The 17,176-nt window shown below is 61.1% G+C and overlaps 1 protein-coding gene across 5 annotated transcripts in view; it reads right to left on the minus strand.

Annotated features, from left to right (window-relative positions):
• The window catches only part of DENND3 (DENN domain containing 3), a 52,033-nt gene that overhangs the window by 13,531 nt on the left and 21,326 nt on the right, over window positions 1–17,176 (minus strand). For all 5 annotated transcript variants that reach the window (XR_006706142.1, XR_006706141.1, XM_045453519.1 and 2 more), the window contains exons 10-17: window positions 16,097–16,193; window positions 13,973–14,076; window positions 13,325–13,524; window positions 11,003–11,524; window positions 5,551–5,810; window positions 4,766–4,936; window positions 3,496–3,625; window positions 315–422 (exon numbers count right to left, since the gene is read on the minus strand). Coding sequence is in view for 3 of the 5 variants with exons in the window: in XM_045453519.1 (XP_045309475.1) it covers window positions 315–422; window positions 3,496–3,625; window positions 4,766–4,936; window positions 5,551–5,810; window positions 11,003–11,524; window positions 13,325–13,524; window positions 13,973–14,076; window positions 16,097–16,193 (1,592 nt within the window). In the remaining 2 variants the exon portion in view is untranslated. The remainder of the gene's footprint in view (window positions 1–314; window positions 423–3,495; window positions 3,626–4,765; window positions 4,937–5,550; window positions 5,811–11,002; window positions 11,525–13,324; window positions 13,525–13,972; window positions 14,077–16,096; window positions 16,194–17,176) is intronic.

Consider the following 17,176-nt stretch of genomic DNA (forward strand, 5'->3'; position numbering starts at 1 on the left):
GGAGGCGCTTTTTAAACTGCAAAGTGCTGCGCCACGTGAGGCATGGCTAGGTGGGAGCAGAGTCTCCACGGGGCGCTCGCCCCGGTGGGGTCGCCGTGGCTCCCTGGGGCCTGGCCTTCCCGAGGCGGAGGGCACAAGCAGCCTCCCGGCTTCGCCTCGTCGCTCAGGGCCTCACCCGAACAACTAGACCCCCACCTGGTCCCCGCTCGCCCTGTCGCGTCCCGTCCCCCCACTTCAGGGCTGACCCCAAACGCAAACCAAGCTCCCCAAAGTGCCGGACACAGAGCAGCCCCGAGCGAGGGCAGGCCTCCTACCGGGCGTGTAGAGCAAGACGTCCACGGCGTGCGGCAGGGTCTCTCCCGCCGAAGGGTTTATCTTGTGCTTGAGGGTCTCCGAGGTCGTCTTGGGGACCGCCGTGGGCACTGAAATGCAAGCGCTTGGTTAGTGTCGCGACTCGGTGAGACCGCTGTTGTCCCACAGCCCAGACCCTCGGCGGTCTCTGGATGTCGGTTTGGGGGGAGGGCGTCGTAGGCGGGGAAACGGGCACTAGAGCCTCCGCCTCCGGGCGGCCCCTTGCTCTCGCTCTCACGCTCATCTGTGTGCCCGCCAGGGGCGGGACGGTGACACAGCTCCCCTCCCAGCCAGGAGGCCGCGCGATCTGGCCTCTGCCCACCCTCAGCCACCACGAGTCACCCAGCAGAGACCAGACCGAAAACATGGCTCGGCGACTGAACGTTCCCAAGACAAAACCAAGCGGCCTCTGGGCCTGGGTGCTGTGGACATCTCGGGCCACAGCCGCGGCTGCCGTGGGGACCGGCCCGCACACCGCGGGCTCTCCGGCGGCATTGCCGGCCTCACCGGGAGATGCCGGTAGCGCCCCCTCCCAGGGGTGGGGTGCAGGGCGTCGTGATGTGTAATTCCTAGACCCTCCGTCGTGAGGGGACCGCAGGCTCTTAACCGGAGCCCGGGATGGCTGCCTGCGCCTCATCGAGCTTTGCACAAGGGACCCCGAGCCCGGACAACCCGGTCACGGGGGACGGGCTGGCGCCGAGCGAGCTGGCACGTGCTGGGTGCCCCCGTGGCGACGGCGTGCCACCGTCTGTAAAGGAGTCAGAGGCTTTTGCGGAAACTCTTGACGAAGACTCAGCACGAGGTTGGAGTGACATAAACACCTGAAGTGTAGGGTTTGATTCTGTTCCCAATGAAAAACCACAACGAGCGACCACATCTGCTTCCAGTCACTCCTGCGGCTCTTGTGGGGACCAGAGCACCCCGACTGCTCCCGGGAAAGGGGGTCCGGTTTACTGAGGGGGTGGGGGCCGGGACATGAGGGGAGGGGGAGAGGGAGGAGGGGGGTTCTGGGACACAGGAGGGGAGGGAGAGGGGGGAGTTTCTGGGACATGGGGGGGGGGTTCCGGGGACACAGGGGACTTGTTTCTGGGACATGGGGGGATTGGGGAGAAGGGGGGACTTTCGGGGACAAGCAGGGGAGGAGAGGGGGGTTTCCAGGAGACAGGAGGGGGGGAGAGGGGGGAGTTTCCGGACACGGTGGGGAGAGGGGGATGTCCTGGGACACGGGGGTGGTTGGGTTGTTTCCGGGATGGAGGAGGGGGAAAGCAGGGTGGGGGGGGGGGCGGTTCTGGGACATGGAGATTGGTTTCTGGAACCAGGAAGCATCAGAGATCTCACAGTGATGGATGTGGCAGAATAAAAGGTGCCAAAGTGAGATTTGTTTTTCCAGGTTTTGCAACATTTAAAAAGCGGTCTCGGGACGCCCGGGTGGCTCAGTCGGTTAAGCGTCGGACTCTCGATTTCAGCTCAGGCCGTGATCTCACAGTTCTGAGACTGAGCCCCGCGTCAGGCTCTGTGCTGACAGCGTGGAGCCTGCTTGGGACCCTCTCTCCCCCTCTTTCCACCCCTCCTCTGCTCAGGTTCTGCCTCTCTCTCTCTCTCTCATGATAAACAAATTTTTAAAAAACAAACAAGAAATCCGGAGTCTCCAGCTTGTACCCAGGGGATGGGACCACACATGCAAACGAAATCTGTACGTGAATGTTCACGACAGCAGCATTTGTAAGAGCCCGATGGTGCAGAAAACCCAGTCAGCTTGATCACAAATGAACACAGTGGTCCATCCACACAGTGGAATATTATTCAGCCACAAAAAGGAGGGAAATACTGGCACCCACTATGTGGATCCCCTGTGAAAATGCTGTGGTAAATGAGAGAAGCCACTCGTGAAAGGACACGTGTATGTGACATGCCCGGGACAGGCGAATCCAGACAGAAGCACGTCAGTGGTGGCCCAGGGGCTGGTGGCTGCTAAATGTTATGGGGCTTCCTTTTGGGGTGCTGAAGACGTTCTAAAATTCACTGTGCCGAAGCTGGACCGTGAATACCGTGAAACCAGAGATGTGCGCTTCAAGTGAGTAAGGTACATAACGTGCAGGGGTGCCTGGGGGACTCAGCTGGTCGAGTGTCTGACTTTGGCTCCGGTCACGATCTCACGGCTCGTGAGTTCGAGCCTCGCGTCGGGCTCTGTGCTGACGGCACGGAACCTGCTTGGGATTCTCTCTCCCTCTCTGTCTGCCTCTCCCCTGCTCACTCTCTGTCTCTCTCATCGTAAACTTAAAAACAAAAACAAAAACTGCACACAAACGGGACTAGAGATCATTTAAAAACATCCCTTCTTTGTTCATCTGTTTTCATGAATTCTATGCTGTGGCTGATTTGGCCCGTGGCAACTATGCATGTAGTAAAGTGGTCAATTACAGTCTCTCCTTTATACAAATCACGAGACCGTTCTAGGTCATTTAAAAGTTGAAACAAAACAGAAGTAACTCAAACAACAGTTATTCTTACCCACCAGCTGTTTCCTAGACTTCAAAAATCTACTCCCCACCCGTGACCCCCCAAAAATAGTCCACCACCACACCCTGAATGGCTTCCAGAAAGTGAGAGCCAGATTCACACCTACATACAGGTGATCAGAGACTTCCTACCTGGAGAAACTCACCAAATCAGGGGGGCTTGTGGGAGCAGATCTGTACTCCTGGGGGCCTCCGGGCACCGGTCAGCAAAAGGGACCATGCGCTGGGGTGCCTACGGCTCCCCGGAGGCGTGTCCCCGACCACAGAGGATTCCGCCAGCCCCAGGAGCCACTCGAGGGCCTCCTGCTCCGCTCCACCCCACTCACCTGGCCGGTGCAACTAAGAACCGTGGCAATCCCCACCCGGTGTCCAGTGGAACCCCGCTCAGGGAGCAAACTGGGAAGAGCCTCCGTGGGTCCCGCTAGGCAAGGAGCTCCCGGGTGAGCTGTTAAGCGACAGCGGGAAAGCAGGAGAACGTGTGGTGCTCAGAAGTTAACTCACAAGTTGCTTGAGAGGACAGGGTGAGAAATTAGGGATCGGCCCTAATGTCAAGCAGGTAACACTACTCAAGGCACGTTCAGGACCCCAGGACCCCAGGACCCCGTCGGACGCGCGCTTGTCTTACTTTCGTTCCTCATCTTATCGAAGTAAGATAACTTGGAGGCAGCGTAAATGGCACCAGGTGACTGCAGCGTGCCAACAACGGCGTCCATCAGCAAGACGTGGGTCAGCGCCTGCTGGATGTACTGAGGGTCCTGCAGAGAAACACGCTCACGTCAACGGTCACGGAAATCACTGACTTTGTGACGTTACACAAGACGACACTTCTGAAGACGCGTTGTTGTTTCAAGGCGACAGGAACAGTTCGGATTCGGGTCTGATGTCGCACCCCTTTCTGCCTCTCAGTTGCGACAGACACTGCTCGTTTACCCCGGGGGCCGGCAATCGCCTGCCGTGAAGGGCCCGGCCGCCGTGGGCCTTCCAGCCTCTGTCACAACCACTTGGCTCGGTGCTGCAGCTGGAAAGCAGCCACAGGCTGTCGTAAACGAGTGGGTGTGGACATGCGCCCATAAAACCTTCCTCACAGAGACACAGCCATGGCCCACGGGCTCCAGTTTGTACTGGTCTGTGCCAAATAAACCAGTGGGCATAAAATCAGACGGCTGGTCCGAAAGTCAGAGCGTTACAACCTCGGAACGGACCTGGCCCTCCTTCCTGCCGCAGACGGAAAGACTCCCTCCGTGTTCACGGTCTCGGCCCCCCACCCCCCCGGTGCCTGGGAGCTTCTCTCACAGAGGGCAGCGCCCCCCTCATGGACGGTCTGCTCTGGGGGGGGCGCCCGCAGTCCCCGTGATGATCGTGGGCTGTGCCGCCCCCTGCGGCCCCTCCACTGCCCCGTTCGTCTCTGCCCGCTGCGTTGTGGTTTTCCTATCCTTTCCTGCCATCTACACAGCACAGACCTCTTGTCCCCGTGTGTCTTCTGTCTGTGCCTCTTTCTGTGCTGTTCTTCGTGACCCTGAAGTCCTACCTCGGTGTGAGCAAAGCTACCAATCTGGCCCAAAGTAAGTGAAAACACAAAACTCCCTGGGCTGTAAAGCTAAGTCTGCGGGGGTTGGGGAGGGGGGCGGGGGGGGGGGTTCCACGTGCCCCCTGCCAAGACCCTAGTCCTGAGAAGCGGCAGGGGGAGGGGGGGGGTCATCAGGAGCAAGGCGTGCCCGGAAGACCCAACTCGGACCTATGTCCAGCCCCGGCCCCTCCACGGCGGCCCTTCCACACTGGCCAGTCGCCGGGTCACGCGAACCACAGCATCCGACCCAACCAGTGCTCCTGGGACCGTGCCTGAGCCCCTGGGCGTTAACACCGCCGTGCGCGGAGCAGGTGACCCATCCCCGGACCTTGTGGTCATCGGCCAGCTTCTTCCCGGCCCACATCTCCTTCACCATCAAGTGCCACACGTCACACTCCGTCTTAAGATTAGCTTCAAAGACTTCTTTCTTGGATGCTGTCTTAATCTTCAAAGTGGGTATTCGCAGAAGCAGAAAGGCTACTGTGGTACTTCTGACTTCCTAAGGAGGCAGAAAAAAGAAGAGGCTGGTCAGTGAGATGTCCCCTCCCAGGAACGCTGGGGTCAGGGAGGGGAGCCGGCGGAGCGGACATTACAGAGCAGCGGCCGGAAGGTCCCTGCTGTCCTGTCCCTGCGCTCAGGGCTGAGGGCGCCTGCCAGCTGAAGGTCGGCCTGGGGGCGGGGAGGGGGGCAGAGCTGGGACAGGGCAGGAGCGGAGCGGGGAGGCCCTGAGGTGACTGGAGGCTGGCGTCTGAGAGCTCGCGAGCCACAGGCGTGACCTGTCAGCACATTACACGTGCACACGAAGGGACTCGTCTGCACGTTCACACATGGTCCGTTCTGCCTCCTTACGAGCTTCTCATTCCCTGCCATTCCGGGAGGCAGGTGGCAGCTGGAGGACAGAGGCGGGGCCCATGGCCAGCACCCACCACGGCTGCCTCTCCTGGCGCGGGACGGTTCGGGAGCAGGATCAACACGTGTCACGAGCCTCTTGAAAATACACGTGAGACGTCAGATGAGCACCACTGAGCGTCCCCGTGGGGGAGGTGACCACCTTTACGACCAAGGAGCTCTCACAGCTAGCAAACAGCAGGGGCTGGCGGGCCGCGCTCTCACCTCTATGTCCCTGAAGGTGGAGATCTCCACGTAGCCCGGCCTTCCTTCGGTTAGGAGGAACAGGCGCTTCTGGGTCATGGCGATCTTGCCCACGCCGCGATTTGTCTTGACCGAGCTCGACAGCTTGTAGACACACTCGTTCTTATCCAGGTGTTCCATCACCGACGAAGGCAGACTGACCTCCTGGGCCTCCGCCTCGGCCTCCTTCCAGCAGTTGTAGAAATCTTTGAATGTTTCCGGGTCAATCTGTTTCTGGTGTCCTTTGTTTGGTAAAGAAAAGAGATCTCAGGGCCACTCCGCGAAGGCGAGTGCGGCGAGGACTTTGACTTCCCCTTAAGAAGCCATGCACTACTATGGGGCGCCTGGGTGGCGCAGTCGGTTAAGCGTCCGACTTCAGCCAGGTCATGATCTCGCGGTCCCTGAGTTCGAGCCCCGCGTCGGGCTCTGGGCTGATGGCTCGGAGCCTGGAGCCTGTTTCCGATTCTGTGTCTCCCTCTCTCTCTCTGCCCCTCCCCCGTTCATGCTCTGTTTCTCTCTCTGTCCCAAAAATAAATAAAACGTTGAAAAAAAGAAAAAAAAAAAAATTAAAAAAAAAAATGTTTTAAAAAAAAAAGAAGCCATGCACTACCCACACCGGGCAGCAGGTGGCACTGGCACGTAGGTCTCCGAGCCCCAGCGCCCTTGCTAAGGCGGCCCATCGCCCTCTCCAGCCCCCCAGCCCAGGGATGGGGCCTGCCAGGTGGTCACAGCAACTCTCAGGACACCCTTCTTCCGGTGGCAAAGCCCCGGGTCACCACTAGAACTGGCGGCAGCTATCCCGGGGCCTGGGGGAGCCGGTCCTCAGATGAAACGAACACAAAGAGACCGGGTCCTTGGTGATGCGCCCACGCCACAGGATCGAGCCTGGCCTGAAGCCAGCCCCACCTCAGTCACGTGAGCAAATACATTTGATGATTCGTAACCAAGATGAACTCAAGTGACGTAGTAACCTTTCTAAATGTCCACCGTTCGCGGGCTCCGGAGGCAGAGAGAGACCCGAGTCTGGAGCCCAGCTCCGGGGGCTGGTGCTGTGACTCTAAGCTGTCAAAGGAGGGTGCTTGCTTCTCTGCAGGGTGGAAATGGGGCCCCCCACCCCCACTGCACCCCGGCTGCTAAGAGGCCGGGTCTGTTCTCATCCTGAGGTGTTCCTGGGGCTGTTCCTGCCCCGCTGGGTTCGGCCCCGGCGCCGCATCCTGGACCTGCACGTTCGCCTCTGCCCTCGCGCCCTGCAGAAGCACGAGCTGCCCCCGGGCCTCACGGCCTGCTTCCCTGGGCGCCCAGCACGCCCTACGGCGCGAGGAGCAGCTCCGAGTCTCCTGTTCAAACACTCCGGCGTTCCTCGCCTACGCCAGGCCCCAAGTTCCTCCGGGCTTGGGCCCCTCCTCCCCTTCCCGCCCCCACGTTCCAGTCATAGCCGCCTATTTCCCCAAACGGGCCCTGTCTGCACACGCTGCTCCAGGGTGCTCGGAACAGAAAACTCCTACGCGTGCTTCAAGACCCGGCTGAAACGTCTCACGCGCTCCCGTCCCCGAGAAGGCAGTCATTTGGCCGGGCAGCTGCCGGGACGCACGCCCATCCCCCCACGGCGGGGCCGCGCTTAACGGCACTTGCCATGTCCCACCTCCCGTTTTATCCTTCTGGCCACCTCGGGAGGCAGGCACTGGTCTCAGGCCGTTCACAAATCGGGAAACTGAGGCATGGGAGGAGAGCCCTCGCTGGCAGAGGCCAGCGTGGGGCCGGGGCCCGTGGCCAGGCCGACACCACCCGGCCTTGTGTGTTGGCCGCCGTGCCTCCTGCCGATGCCCCACTCGGGAGCGCAGGGGACGTGTCCTCCCTGGCCGGCCCCGCCGGGGGCCCATCTGAAGTGGACAAAAGATGTGGGCAAGCACGAGAGCCCCTGCATAACCACGTCCCTCTCCATCTCCGTGACAGCGTCAGGGTGACGGTCCCCGGGGAATCTGAGATCACGGTGGACGGGGCGGGGGAGGGGCGGTCCAGGCCCCGGCACACAGTGGGAACTGCTGATGTCACCGGAACCGAGACCCGGAACGTCAGACCCTCACACCTCCGCGAGGTGCGGGTGCCGGAATATTCAGGAGACCAACGCCGCCGGGAGGCAGGGCTCTGCCCGGGCTGACTGTTCTTCCCTTTGCTCATCGCTATTTTCCGATTGGCCCACGAGGGTTGGTACCACTCACGTATGTGTTCAAAATCTTATAGCCACTGGATCCAGACAATAAGACAGCAGGAATCTGTACGTGCTCGTGTAATTTTCAAAAAAGACATCACTGAAGCAAATGAACCACAAGGTACCCACGTGTCCCCAGGCGGCCGGGGGCTGGAGGTCTCTGCCTGGGCTGTGGCTGCCGACCGCGCAAAACTGCCACGGTCCTGCTTCCGCCGCAGGCTCAGTGCGGCCGCCTCTGGGACACATGGGTGTACACTGCCCGCTGCTTCTGAGCACCGTCATCAGACACATTTGCTGTTCTCACTGCACGTCAGAAAACATTGAGTGCAAGCAGCTGAGCAAGGAACCCATTACTTTACGAAAGACTCCTGAACCTCGGGAGCCTGGGGCCAAGGGCCCTCTTCCTTCCATCACTCAGGACACATCCTCCTGCTGTCCGGGCCCCAGCCGAGTCGCTGGGCCACGCGGCGCAAAGTGCACGTCACCAGAACCCGGAACGGCTTCCTCTCGCGGACAGACGTGGCGCCAGGGCTCCACGACAGACTCCAGAACCCCGACCGCCGGAGGGCGGAGAGCCCAGGCGGCTCCAACTCTCCTTGGACACCACGCCCTCCAGGGCCGTGGCACCACTGGACGCTCACACCCTGGCTGCCGCGCACATCTGTGAACTCCACGCACACCCACCATGCACACCCCGGCCGCCACGAGCTCCCGTGGCTACTGCACACGCCCACGCAACAGATCACGCGTTCTCTGTCTCCAGTTCCGCGCAGAAGTGCCTACTGCTCACTCCTGTGCCCTCACCCACACGCATCTCCCGGTGGAGGCGGCCGCCGGAGCCCAAGCTCCCGCACAGCCGAGCTGAAGGCGGCACACATCAGCCTCCCTGCCCCGGGCCCCTCGGGAGCAGCTGCTGCGGTGTGGAAGTTACTGGTCTTGCAGTATGAACACCACACTGGAACCGTCTACAGTCGAATGATAAAATAGTGACAATAACCTACAAAGTCTCAGATGTATCGTTACACTGCAGGAGTTCATTCCAAGACAGCAACATCCAGCTCGGACTTAATAAAGCTTTTCTTTTTTTTTTTAACGTTTATTTATTTATTTATTCATTTTTTAACGTTTATTTATTTTTGAGACAGAGAGAGACAGAGCATGAATGGGAGAGGGGCAGAGAGAGAGAGGGAGACACAGAATCGGAAGCAGGCTCCAGGCTCTGAGCCATCAGCCCAGAGCCCGACACGGGGCTTGAACTCATGGACCGCGAGATCGTGACCTGAGCTGAAGCGGACGCTTAACCGACTGAGCCACCCATGCTCCCCTAACATTTATTTTTGACAGAGAGAGAGAGAGACAGAGCATGAGCAGGGGAGGGGCAGAGAGTGAGGGAGACACAGAATCGGAAGCAGGCTCCAGGCTCTGAGCCATCAGCCCAGAGCCCGACGCGGGGCTTGAACTCACAGACTGCGAGATCATGACCTGAGCCGAAGTCGGACGCTTAACCGACTGAGCCACCCAGGCGCCCCAATAAGCTTTTCTAACGCATGGGTCGTTAAGCAAAAACACACACTTAGTGCTGCCCCACAGTCCCTCACACATCCCAGAACCAGGACGGTTAAATGGGCTGTTTCGCCACGTGAACGGAACCAAGGTGACAACAGGGCCACCGACACCCCCCATCGGCGTGGCCCACATCTGCTGACACCCCCCCCCCCCAGCCGTCCTCCGTATCCCTGCAGCATAAGTCTGGGAACACCAGACGCTCTCCACGCGTCCAGCCACCAAACCATGCTTCCCAGATGGCTACGTGCAGGGACATGCTGCTGGCCAGAGGCGGTGACAGCTGGGGAGATGGACCCTCTTCCTCCCGCCAGGAGAACAGTGCTGCCCAGGCCATTGCTGTCACGTGCCGTGAAGCAACAAGGCCACGTGCAGGTGCTGCACGGTGACGTCGAGGAGCCGCCGGGCGCTCTGGACGCCTCGCTCCCCGAGAGAAAGAGCCCCCAGTGGCCGCGCGCCCCTGTGTTCAGGCCTGGCAGCTGACCAGGCTGGCCCTGGCGTTCTCGTGAAGGCCCCGCAAAGGGAAGGGGCAGGGTGTCCCTGGGGAGGCGCTGAGTCACGGGGGCCCCCGAGCACTGCTGCCCAGGGCTCTCCGCGAGGACCTGTCTCCCCCGGTCACAGCTCACCGCCCCCCACCCCTGGCACGGTCACCCCGCAGGTGTCTCCCGCGTGCCCAGCGAGATGGCTCCAACGTGCCTGCCCGCGGAGGCCCCCCCACGAGACCAGGAGGAGAAGCTGCCGGGCCTGCGTGGGGGGCGGGGGCCCGAGGTGCTCCCACACTGTGAGGGAAGAAGGAGAGCCTGGTACGGAAACAGAGACGGAGAAAGAAGGCACCGGGATGGCTCCCTAGCGAACGCTCCTCCAGCCGGCAGAACATCCGAGTCTGACCCCGGTGCTGCCCAGGAGGTGGGCGGTGGGGGTCTCGGGGGGTGCGGCCTGGGCTTCTCCACACACCCTGGGGAGACCCGTCCACAGCCACATCAGGAACCAGGCACGGTGACGCTCACCATGTCCGTATTTGGAAAAGTAAAACGACAGGATGCCACCCGACGGCCAAGCAGACAAGGGCCCCGCGCTCTATTCCTGCGACACGGCCGCCGGGCGCTCAAGTAACACGCGCACGCCAACACAGGAAAGTTCTGGAAAGTTCTGGAAACACGCTGTGGAGGAGCAGAGTGACTGCAGACTGACACAGCAGGACACAAGTCACCCGTCCTTGAAAACCACACAAAGCCCAGGTCCCGCTTTCAGACACGTGTGTTCCCAGTAAACACGCAAGAACGTGGTCAGACAGGAAAGCTCCCGCTGGGGACAGGTCCCTCTAAGGAGGGAAAGACAGAACGGACAGCTGCGGTCAGCGTGGACAAGGCAGCGTTCCCGGAAGGGGGGACGATGCCACGCCATCTGCGCCACCGGGCGTGCGTGCAGGGTTCCCACTGACGGGAGAATCGCACACGGTGAGCGGTTCCCCGGGACGGGGGGACCCTGCGGGGGCGGCCGGCTCTCCAGTCACACTGCCCTACCCCCAAAGATCAGGGACAGGCCAGCCCCTCCTGGTCCTGTAGGTGCCCAGATGGGGAAGAGGCCTCACCCCACGGGGTCACAGCACTGTTAGCGGACCGTCCTGGCGTGTTTAAATCCAGGCCGCGGCCGTCCTCTTACCTACAGTCAACGCCTCGAACAATCGGTTTATGATGTTGGTGTCCTTCACGATGCCCGACTCCTGGACCCTCTTCACGAAGTCGTCCAGCTGCATGTGCTTCTTCGGCAGCTCGAAGTTTTTCACGCGGTCGTCGGGCTTGGGGGCCTCCCCGGGCTTGTCCACGACCTCGCTGATGAGGCGTCGCAGCTCGGGCACCCGCTCGGCCTGGGCGCGCTCGGGGCCCGACATGGACTCCACCGTCCTCCGGACGAGATCGGCCGGGAAGATCCTTATGTCTGTCTTGTACAGACTCTGGAAATCCAAGAGGGCGTCCAGCAGCTGCCCCTGCATCAGGTGGACGGCCCCCCGGAGATAGAAGTACCTGGCCAGCAGCACGGAGTTGTCGGGGGCCAGCAGGCTCATGGCCTTGCTCAGCAGGCCCACGCAGTCGGAGTAGTAGGCCTGAACGCACTGGCTCACCAGCGGGAAGTGGATCTCCGGGACCTTGAAGGAACACGTCGCCTTGGGGGTCACACTCGGAACTAGAGCGAAGAGAGAAGGAGCAGGTCGTCAGCAGAGCCCGAAACAGTTGTGTCCCTGCCATCCTGTCCAGGTCGTTCCTGGGCCTCGGGTACAACGTAAAGCAAGAACCCTCGTGCCTCTTCCAGAAAGCTCCACGTACCCCCGAGCCGAACGAGGGGCTCCCACTCTGCATCCACAGCACCCTGGGAACATGGAACACTTTCATCCGCTGAGACTTCAGCGCTAAGTCAAAGCTTTGGTAGACAGTCTTTATCGGAGGGCCCGACTGACAACCTGAGCCAAGACGCACAGCCAGGCAGCACTAGGCCCCGTGCAACTGTTTCCTTTGCCTCGGTGGCAACTCTGTGCGATGGCCACCGTCCTCGCCCCCGTCTTACAGACGTGTAAGCTGAGGCCCCCCTTGTTCCAGGTACACAGCTGCTGAACGCCAGAGCCAAGCCTAATCCAGCTGTGTCTCACACCAGTTGCTTCACCGGATGTCACCTAAGGGCCTCACAGGTGGCACCGGGGCCACGGCAAGGCCAGTCCCGCAGGGAGGCCGCTCACCCCGGGGAGGTGGGGTCTCGGCCACAAAGCCTGCAGGATGGGGAGGAGCCAGGAAGGGTAGGGGGGCTCCAGGTGAAGGTTCAGAGGCCAGAACGCCTTCCCGCAGCGGAGGGAGCACGGCCAGGGGTGAGAAGCGTCACCGGGTTTTCCGCAGGAGGAACCACGGGCCCAGAGGGGTGACGTACCCTGCCTGCGCTTGCACAGCCAGGAAGCCGCCGCGAGGGGACTCAGACCAGCAGGGGCCTCCGGAATGCTTCGCTGTCACTGAGGACTTTCCGCTTAAACACACGCCCCCGCCCCCCGACGCCAGCTGGGCGTACGGCACACGCATCGGGAGGGGCCGGCAGGGCCCCCGCGGCTCACGGCGCCTGGCCTCACCCAGCCTCTCCCGGAACCGCGTGGAGAGCGGCCCTGAGCACGAAGAACCGAGGCGTACGTGGCACCTCCTTACACGGAGTAAGACACGGGCTCGCACGCGTGGCCTATGGCAGTTTACACACCGCCGAAAGCCCAGCTGACGCCAGGGGCCGTGCACGGCCTGCCTCAGAGACGGAGCCACGGCCTCTCTCGGCACCGACGGGCTCTTGCTGTCCCTCCTCCCGGAACACGTCACCGGGGTGGCCCGGCCTCGCCAGCCACTCCCGTCTCTGCTGGAACGTGGCTTCCGCACCCGGGCCCCCTTCCCGTCCCCAACGCTGCTCCCTTCGTGCCGTGACAGCATGCGCCCCAATGTTACGCGTTCATCTGTTTTCCCAGGAGCCCCGCGCCACGGGGGTGGGGGGCCGGGTCCCTCACGTCCCCCGGATCTAGAGGGGGCGTGGCGCTCACCGGGGCCCAAAAGTCGTGACTGTCAGGCGTGCGTATGTGTAAACGTGTATTCTGTACGCACACGCGTGTACGCGCACAGACACGCAGGCGAGCACGTACGTGGAAGTCCCCCAACCGTGTGGAACTGCCATGACAGCAGTGCAACTGGGAAGTGGAAAATACAGGCAAGAAACCATCTTCCAGAATGAGTGCGGTTTGCAAAACAAATATTTCAAACAAGTAAACTGCTAAAAAAAAAAAAAAAAAAAAAAAAAAAAAAAACCCACCCACAAAACCCATCCCCTGCCACGGGGACAGGCTCCAGCTGTGTGCACAGACCTGCCACATGGGCCCCGGGGACAGGGGACTCATCACCACACGGGTCGGTTCACACCGTCGGCCCCAGGGACGGGGGACACGTGACTGCGCGCGGGCCGGGTCACCACCTGTGCTGCTGCTCCTGGAGCCCTCGGAGTCCATCTTCCGGAGCGACGAGTTCCGGGCAGGCAGCTCGGGCACCGCGATGTCCCGCAGGTTGGGCATGCTGACCACCATGCGCCGGTGAGTGACGTGCACGGACGACGAGTTTCGGGAGGCCATCTTCTCGATGGTCGGTCTTCGGGGACTCGGCAGCATCCCGCTTAACCTGCGGTTGGAAAAAGCAACCACGCCTTACGGACACGAGCGCGTCCGAAGAGTGGGTCTCCACGCCCGCACATCTGCGGCGCGAGCGCGGCCCCGGCCCGGTATTCCCGCACGCACGTGGGAAGCGGTGGCAGCGTCTGAGTCTCCCCAGTGCAGTGAGAGGCAGGGGGGGGGCGGACGGGACCCCCAGAGAGACACAACACACGCGGTGTCTGCGGGGGGCCAGGAACAGCGTGGGGCGGCGGCGACGCGGACCCCGAGGTGCACACGCGCATCAGCTGCGCTCGGCGTACCCCCCCCCCCAAACAGAAGCTCATGGGGACGTGCCCTACGTAAGTTTCTAAAGTGTGAGATTTTCCGGCCGAATTTATTGTTCATCCACCCAAGTAACTGCACGCTGCTGGGGCATCCGGGTGCCCAGAGTCGTGCACCCACACCAGAGACCGCACCTGTCCTCGTCCGACTGCGTGTCGAGGTCCATCTGAGCGAAGGCGTCCATCCTTCTGCTGAGCCGGGCTTTAAGGAAAGAGTGAAACATGTAGGTATCCAGAACCTGAAACAGACCACAGGGGGCCAGTCAGCACCGCGATCGCGGCCCCCGCTGTGCCGCCGACCCACCTCCCCACCCCCCCACCCTGGCTCCCTGGACACAAGCTCCTGAGCGGGTAGCTTTCTTCACTTGTCCCCACCTGCAAGGCTCACCCTCCAGATCCCCCCCGGGCTGCCTGAAAGGATCGCCACTCTTTATGTTTGAAAGATCACCAAAAGTTCAAAAACCCGACCATCTTCCTCTCACGACAGCAAGAGCCAGCGTCCTCTGGCCGTCGATTCCAGGTCTCTGGGGACCGGGGCCCCCTCCCGACAGCAAGTGCACCGTCTGGCACCGGCCCGTGGCTCCCACCACCCGGCTGCTGGTCTCTCACCGGAGAAGGTGACCCTCCAGCAGCCAGTCCCTGTCCCCACCGTGCCCCCTGCTGTGGGTGACCGGCCCGCAGGTGACGAGGCTCAGGCCCATCGGCCACTGCCATTCCGGCCCAGCAATAGGAGGGCCGCAGCCAAAGGCCCGTGGGGAAGGTGCCGGAAACCCCACGTGCAAAAAGCCCACCAGAGAGTGACGGCAGGGAGCGGGCGTGTGGAGGGATGGGAGGTGGCAGTGTGGCTCACGGGGACTCCTGCCACCCTCTGGGAGCCGACAGAGCGAGGAGGCGATGGCAGAGCGCTGGGCCCGGGCGCCCTGTCACAGCTGCGACCCGGCTTTGCTCTGGCCCCACACGCGTCCCTGGCTTCTCCCTGCGCTCCTCTGTGGCGCCTTTCGCGAAGGAGTCTCATGCGGGCACCATCTTTTTTCTTTTAATTTTTTTTTAAAGTTTATTTATTTAGAGAGACAGAGAGAGAGCCTGAGAATCCCAAGTAGGCTCCGTGCTGTCACCGCGGAGCCCGACGCGGGGCTCGACCTCACGATCCTGGACCAGGACCTGAACCGAGATTAAGAGTCAGAAGCTCCACCGACTGAACTGCCCAGGCGCCCCTCGCGTGGGCAGCGTCCTGTGGGCCCCTCAGGCCAGGCTCTGTGCCCCGGGGAGGGTGTGCAGAGGCTGCTGACAGCTGGGGTCCCCGCGGACGGGGGAGCACCGAGTGCGTTCGGCAATCGTCAGAGCAGACACGGAGGGCGCGGGCAGGGCCCAGAGAGAGGCAGAGGCCGCCAGCCGGCCGACGTGAACGGCTACCGTGTGGACCTCGGTCACAAGAAGAGCCGAGGCTCGGGAACCAGGCTCGGGCGTCCCCTCCCGCCACAGCTGGACGGTGAGCCGCTGAGAGAGGCAGCCTCGCTTCCTGCCTAGGGCTCAGGGCTGAGGCAGGTGGGAATCCCTACGGAGCCCGGAGTGGGGGGCAGCTCTGCAGAGACTTCTGGAAGCCTGCACAGGGGCCCGCCCTGGAGGGCAAAGCACATGGAATTAGGCAAAGGAAGACCACGGAAGCTGAAGGGCCACGGGAGACCTGTGAGCCTGGAGCAGCCTGAGCGTGGACCCCTCTGTGGCTGGGGCACCAGCACCTGGCCGGGGAGGGACACCAGCCCCGGGAGAAGGCCACCCCCACCCACCTGGAAAGTGGGAGAACACCAAGACCAGCACCAGTTGTGCCACCGGCCACAACGAAGACCCAAATACGACGCCGCGTAATAGGCAAGAACGAAGGCGCCCCCAAAAGCTTAACAGGTGGGCAGAAAACCCCGGTGCTGCCTCCCACCCCCCACCCCGGCTGCCGCGGCCCCTCGGATCGGAGCCGTCGGGTGACGGAGAGGTCTCGATCCAGACCGAGGCAGCAGTGTCCAGGCACACGCGTCCGTCGGGATTTATCACCCTCTCTCTACACTTACACGGGGTGCATTTCACGACAGGTAAACTGCACTCTAAAAAGCGGATTAAGAAAGTAAGAGATGGCCACAGGGAAACCACAGTAAAGCAAGCTTCCTGTAAAAACTATCAATAAAATACTCACAGACGCTTTTGAGAAAACGTATTGTGAAACTGTGCTGAGTGGACAGAGGCCCCCAAGCCCCACGTGCTCCTTACCTGCTTGTAGAACTGCTGGTCCCCCGGAGCTCTGGTTTTGAGAAACTCCTCGCTGTTAAACACTCTGTGCTCATAATTTAAGTGATTCTTCACCTCCCTGAGAAAGAGAAGGGGGTCTGAGCGTGGAAACGCTTCTAAATGCACGAAAAAGTCATCACTACTGGGGCGCCTGGGTGGCTCAGTCGCGTAAGCGTCCGACTTCGGCTCAGGTCACGATCGCAAGGTCTGTGCGTTCGAGCCCCACATCTGGCTCTGTGCTGACAGCTCAGAGGCTGGAGACCCATCCGGATTCTGGGTCTTCCTCTCGCTCTCTGCCCCTCCCCCGCTCACGCTCTGTGTCTCTCTCAAAAATAAACATTAAAAAAAATTTTTTTAGGTTATCCCTATTACACAACACGCAAAATGACCAGAGACGCATCCTGTGCAAGCTCTGTCCTGTAGAAAGAGGGTTCTGGCCCCCAGAAGGGCTGGGCTTGGGTGTGCCCGCTACTCCAGCTGTCCATTACTTCCAGCACGGCTTCTCTCTGCACGGAGGGACCCTCACTGTTCTCGCCCCCTTGGGGCCCCCCGTTCCCTATGCAGACGGCACGGCCACCGGTACCTGCCGTGGACCCTGAGGGGGAGGCCCAAGGAGGGCAGGCAGACTCTCTGAGCACGAACGCCCACGACCTCCCCCAGCTAAAGTAACCGCCTACACGTGGGATCGATGCTCTCACAGGCCGTATTCCGTATGTAGGACACTCAATGCTCTCCTTCCATGGTGAGGGAAAAGTCACATAAGAGAAATAAAGTCTCATCATCCGTATCCATATTGTCTGTTTTATGAATCCATCAAGATTGTAAAGTGTCAAAAAAAAAAAACAAAAACAAAACACCTTGCTCGTGACATATTTCATTTTAATTTTTTTTTTTTCAACGTTTATTTATTTTTGGGACAGAGAGAGACAGAGCATGAACGGGGGAGGGGCAGAGAGAGAGGGAGACACAGAATCGGAAACAGGCTCCAGGCTCTGAGCCATCAGCCCAGAGCCTGACGCGGGGCTCGAACTCACGGACCGCGAGATCATGACCTGGCTGAAG

This window comes from Leopardus geoffroyi, chromosome C3, assembly GCF_018350155.1.
Source record: "Leopardus geoffroyi isolate Oge1 chromosome C3, O.geoffroyi_Oge1_pat1.0, whole genome shotgun sequence".
Lineage (NCBI taxonomy): Eukaryota > Metazoa > Chordata > Mammalia > Carnivora > Felidae > Leopardus > Leopardus geoffroyi.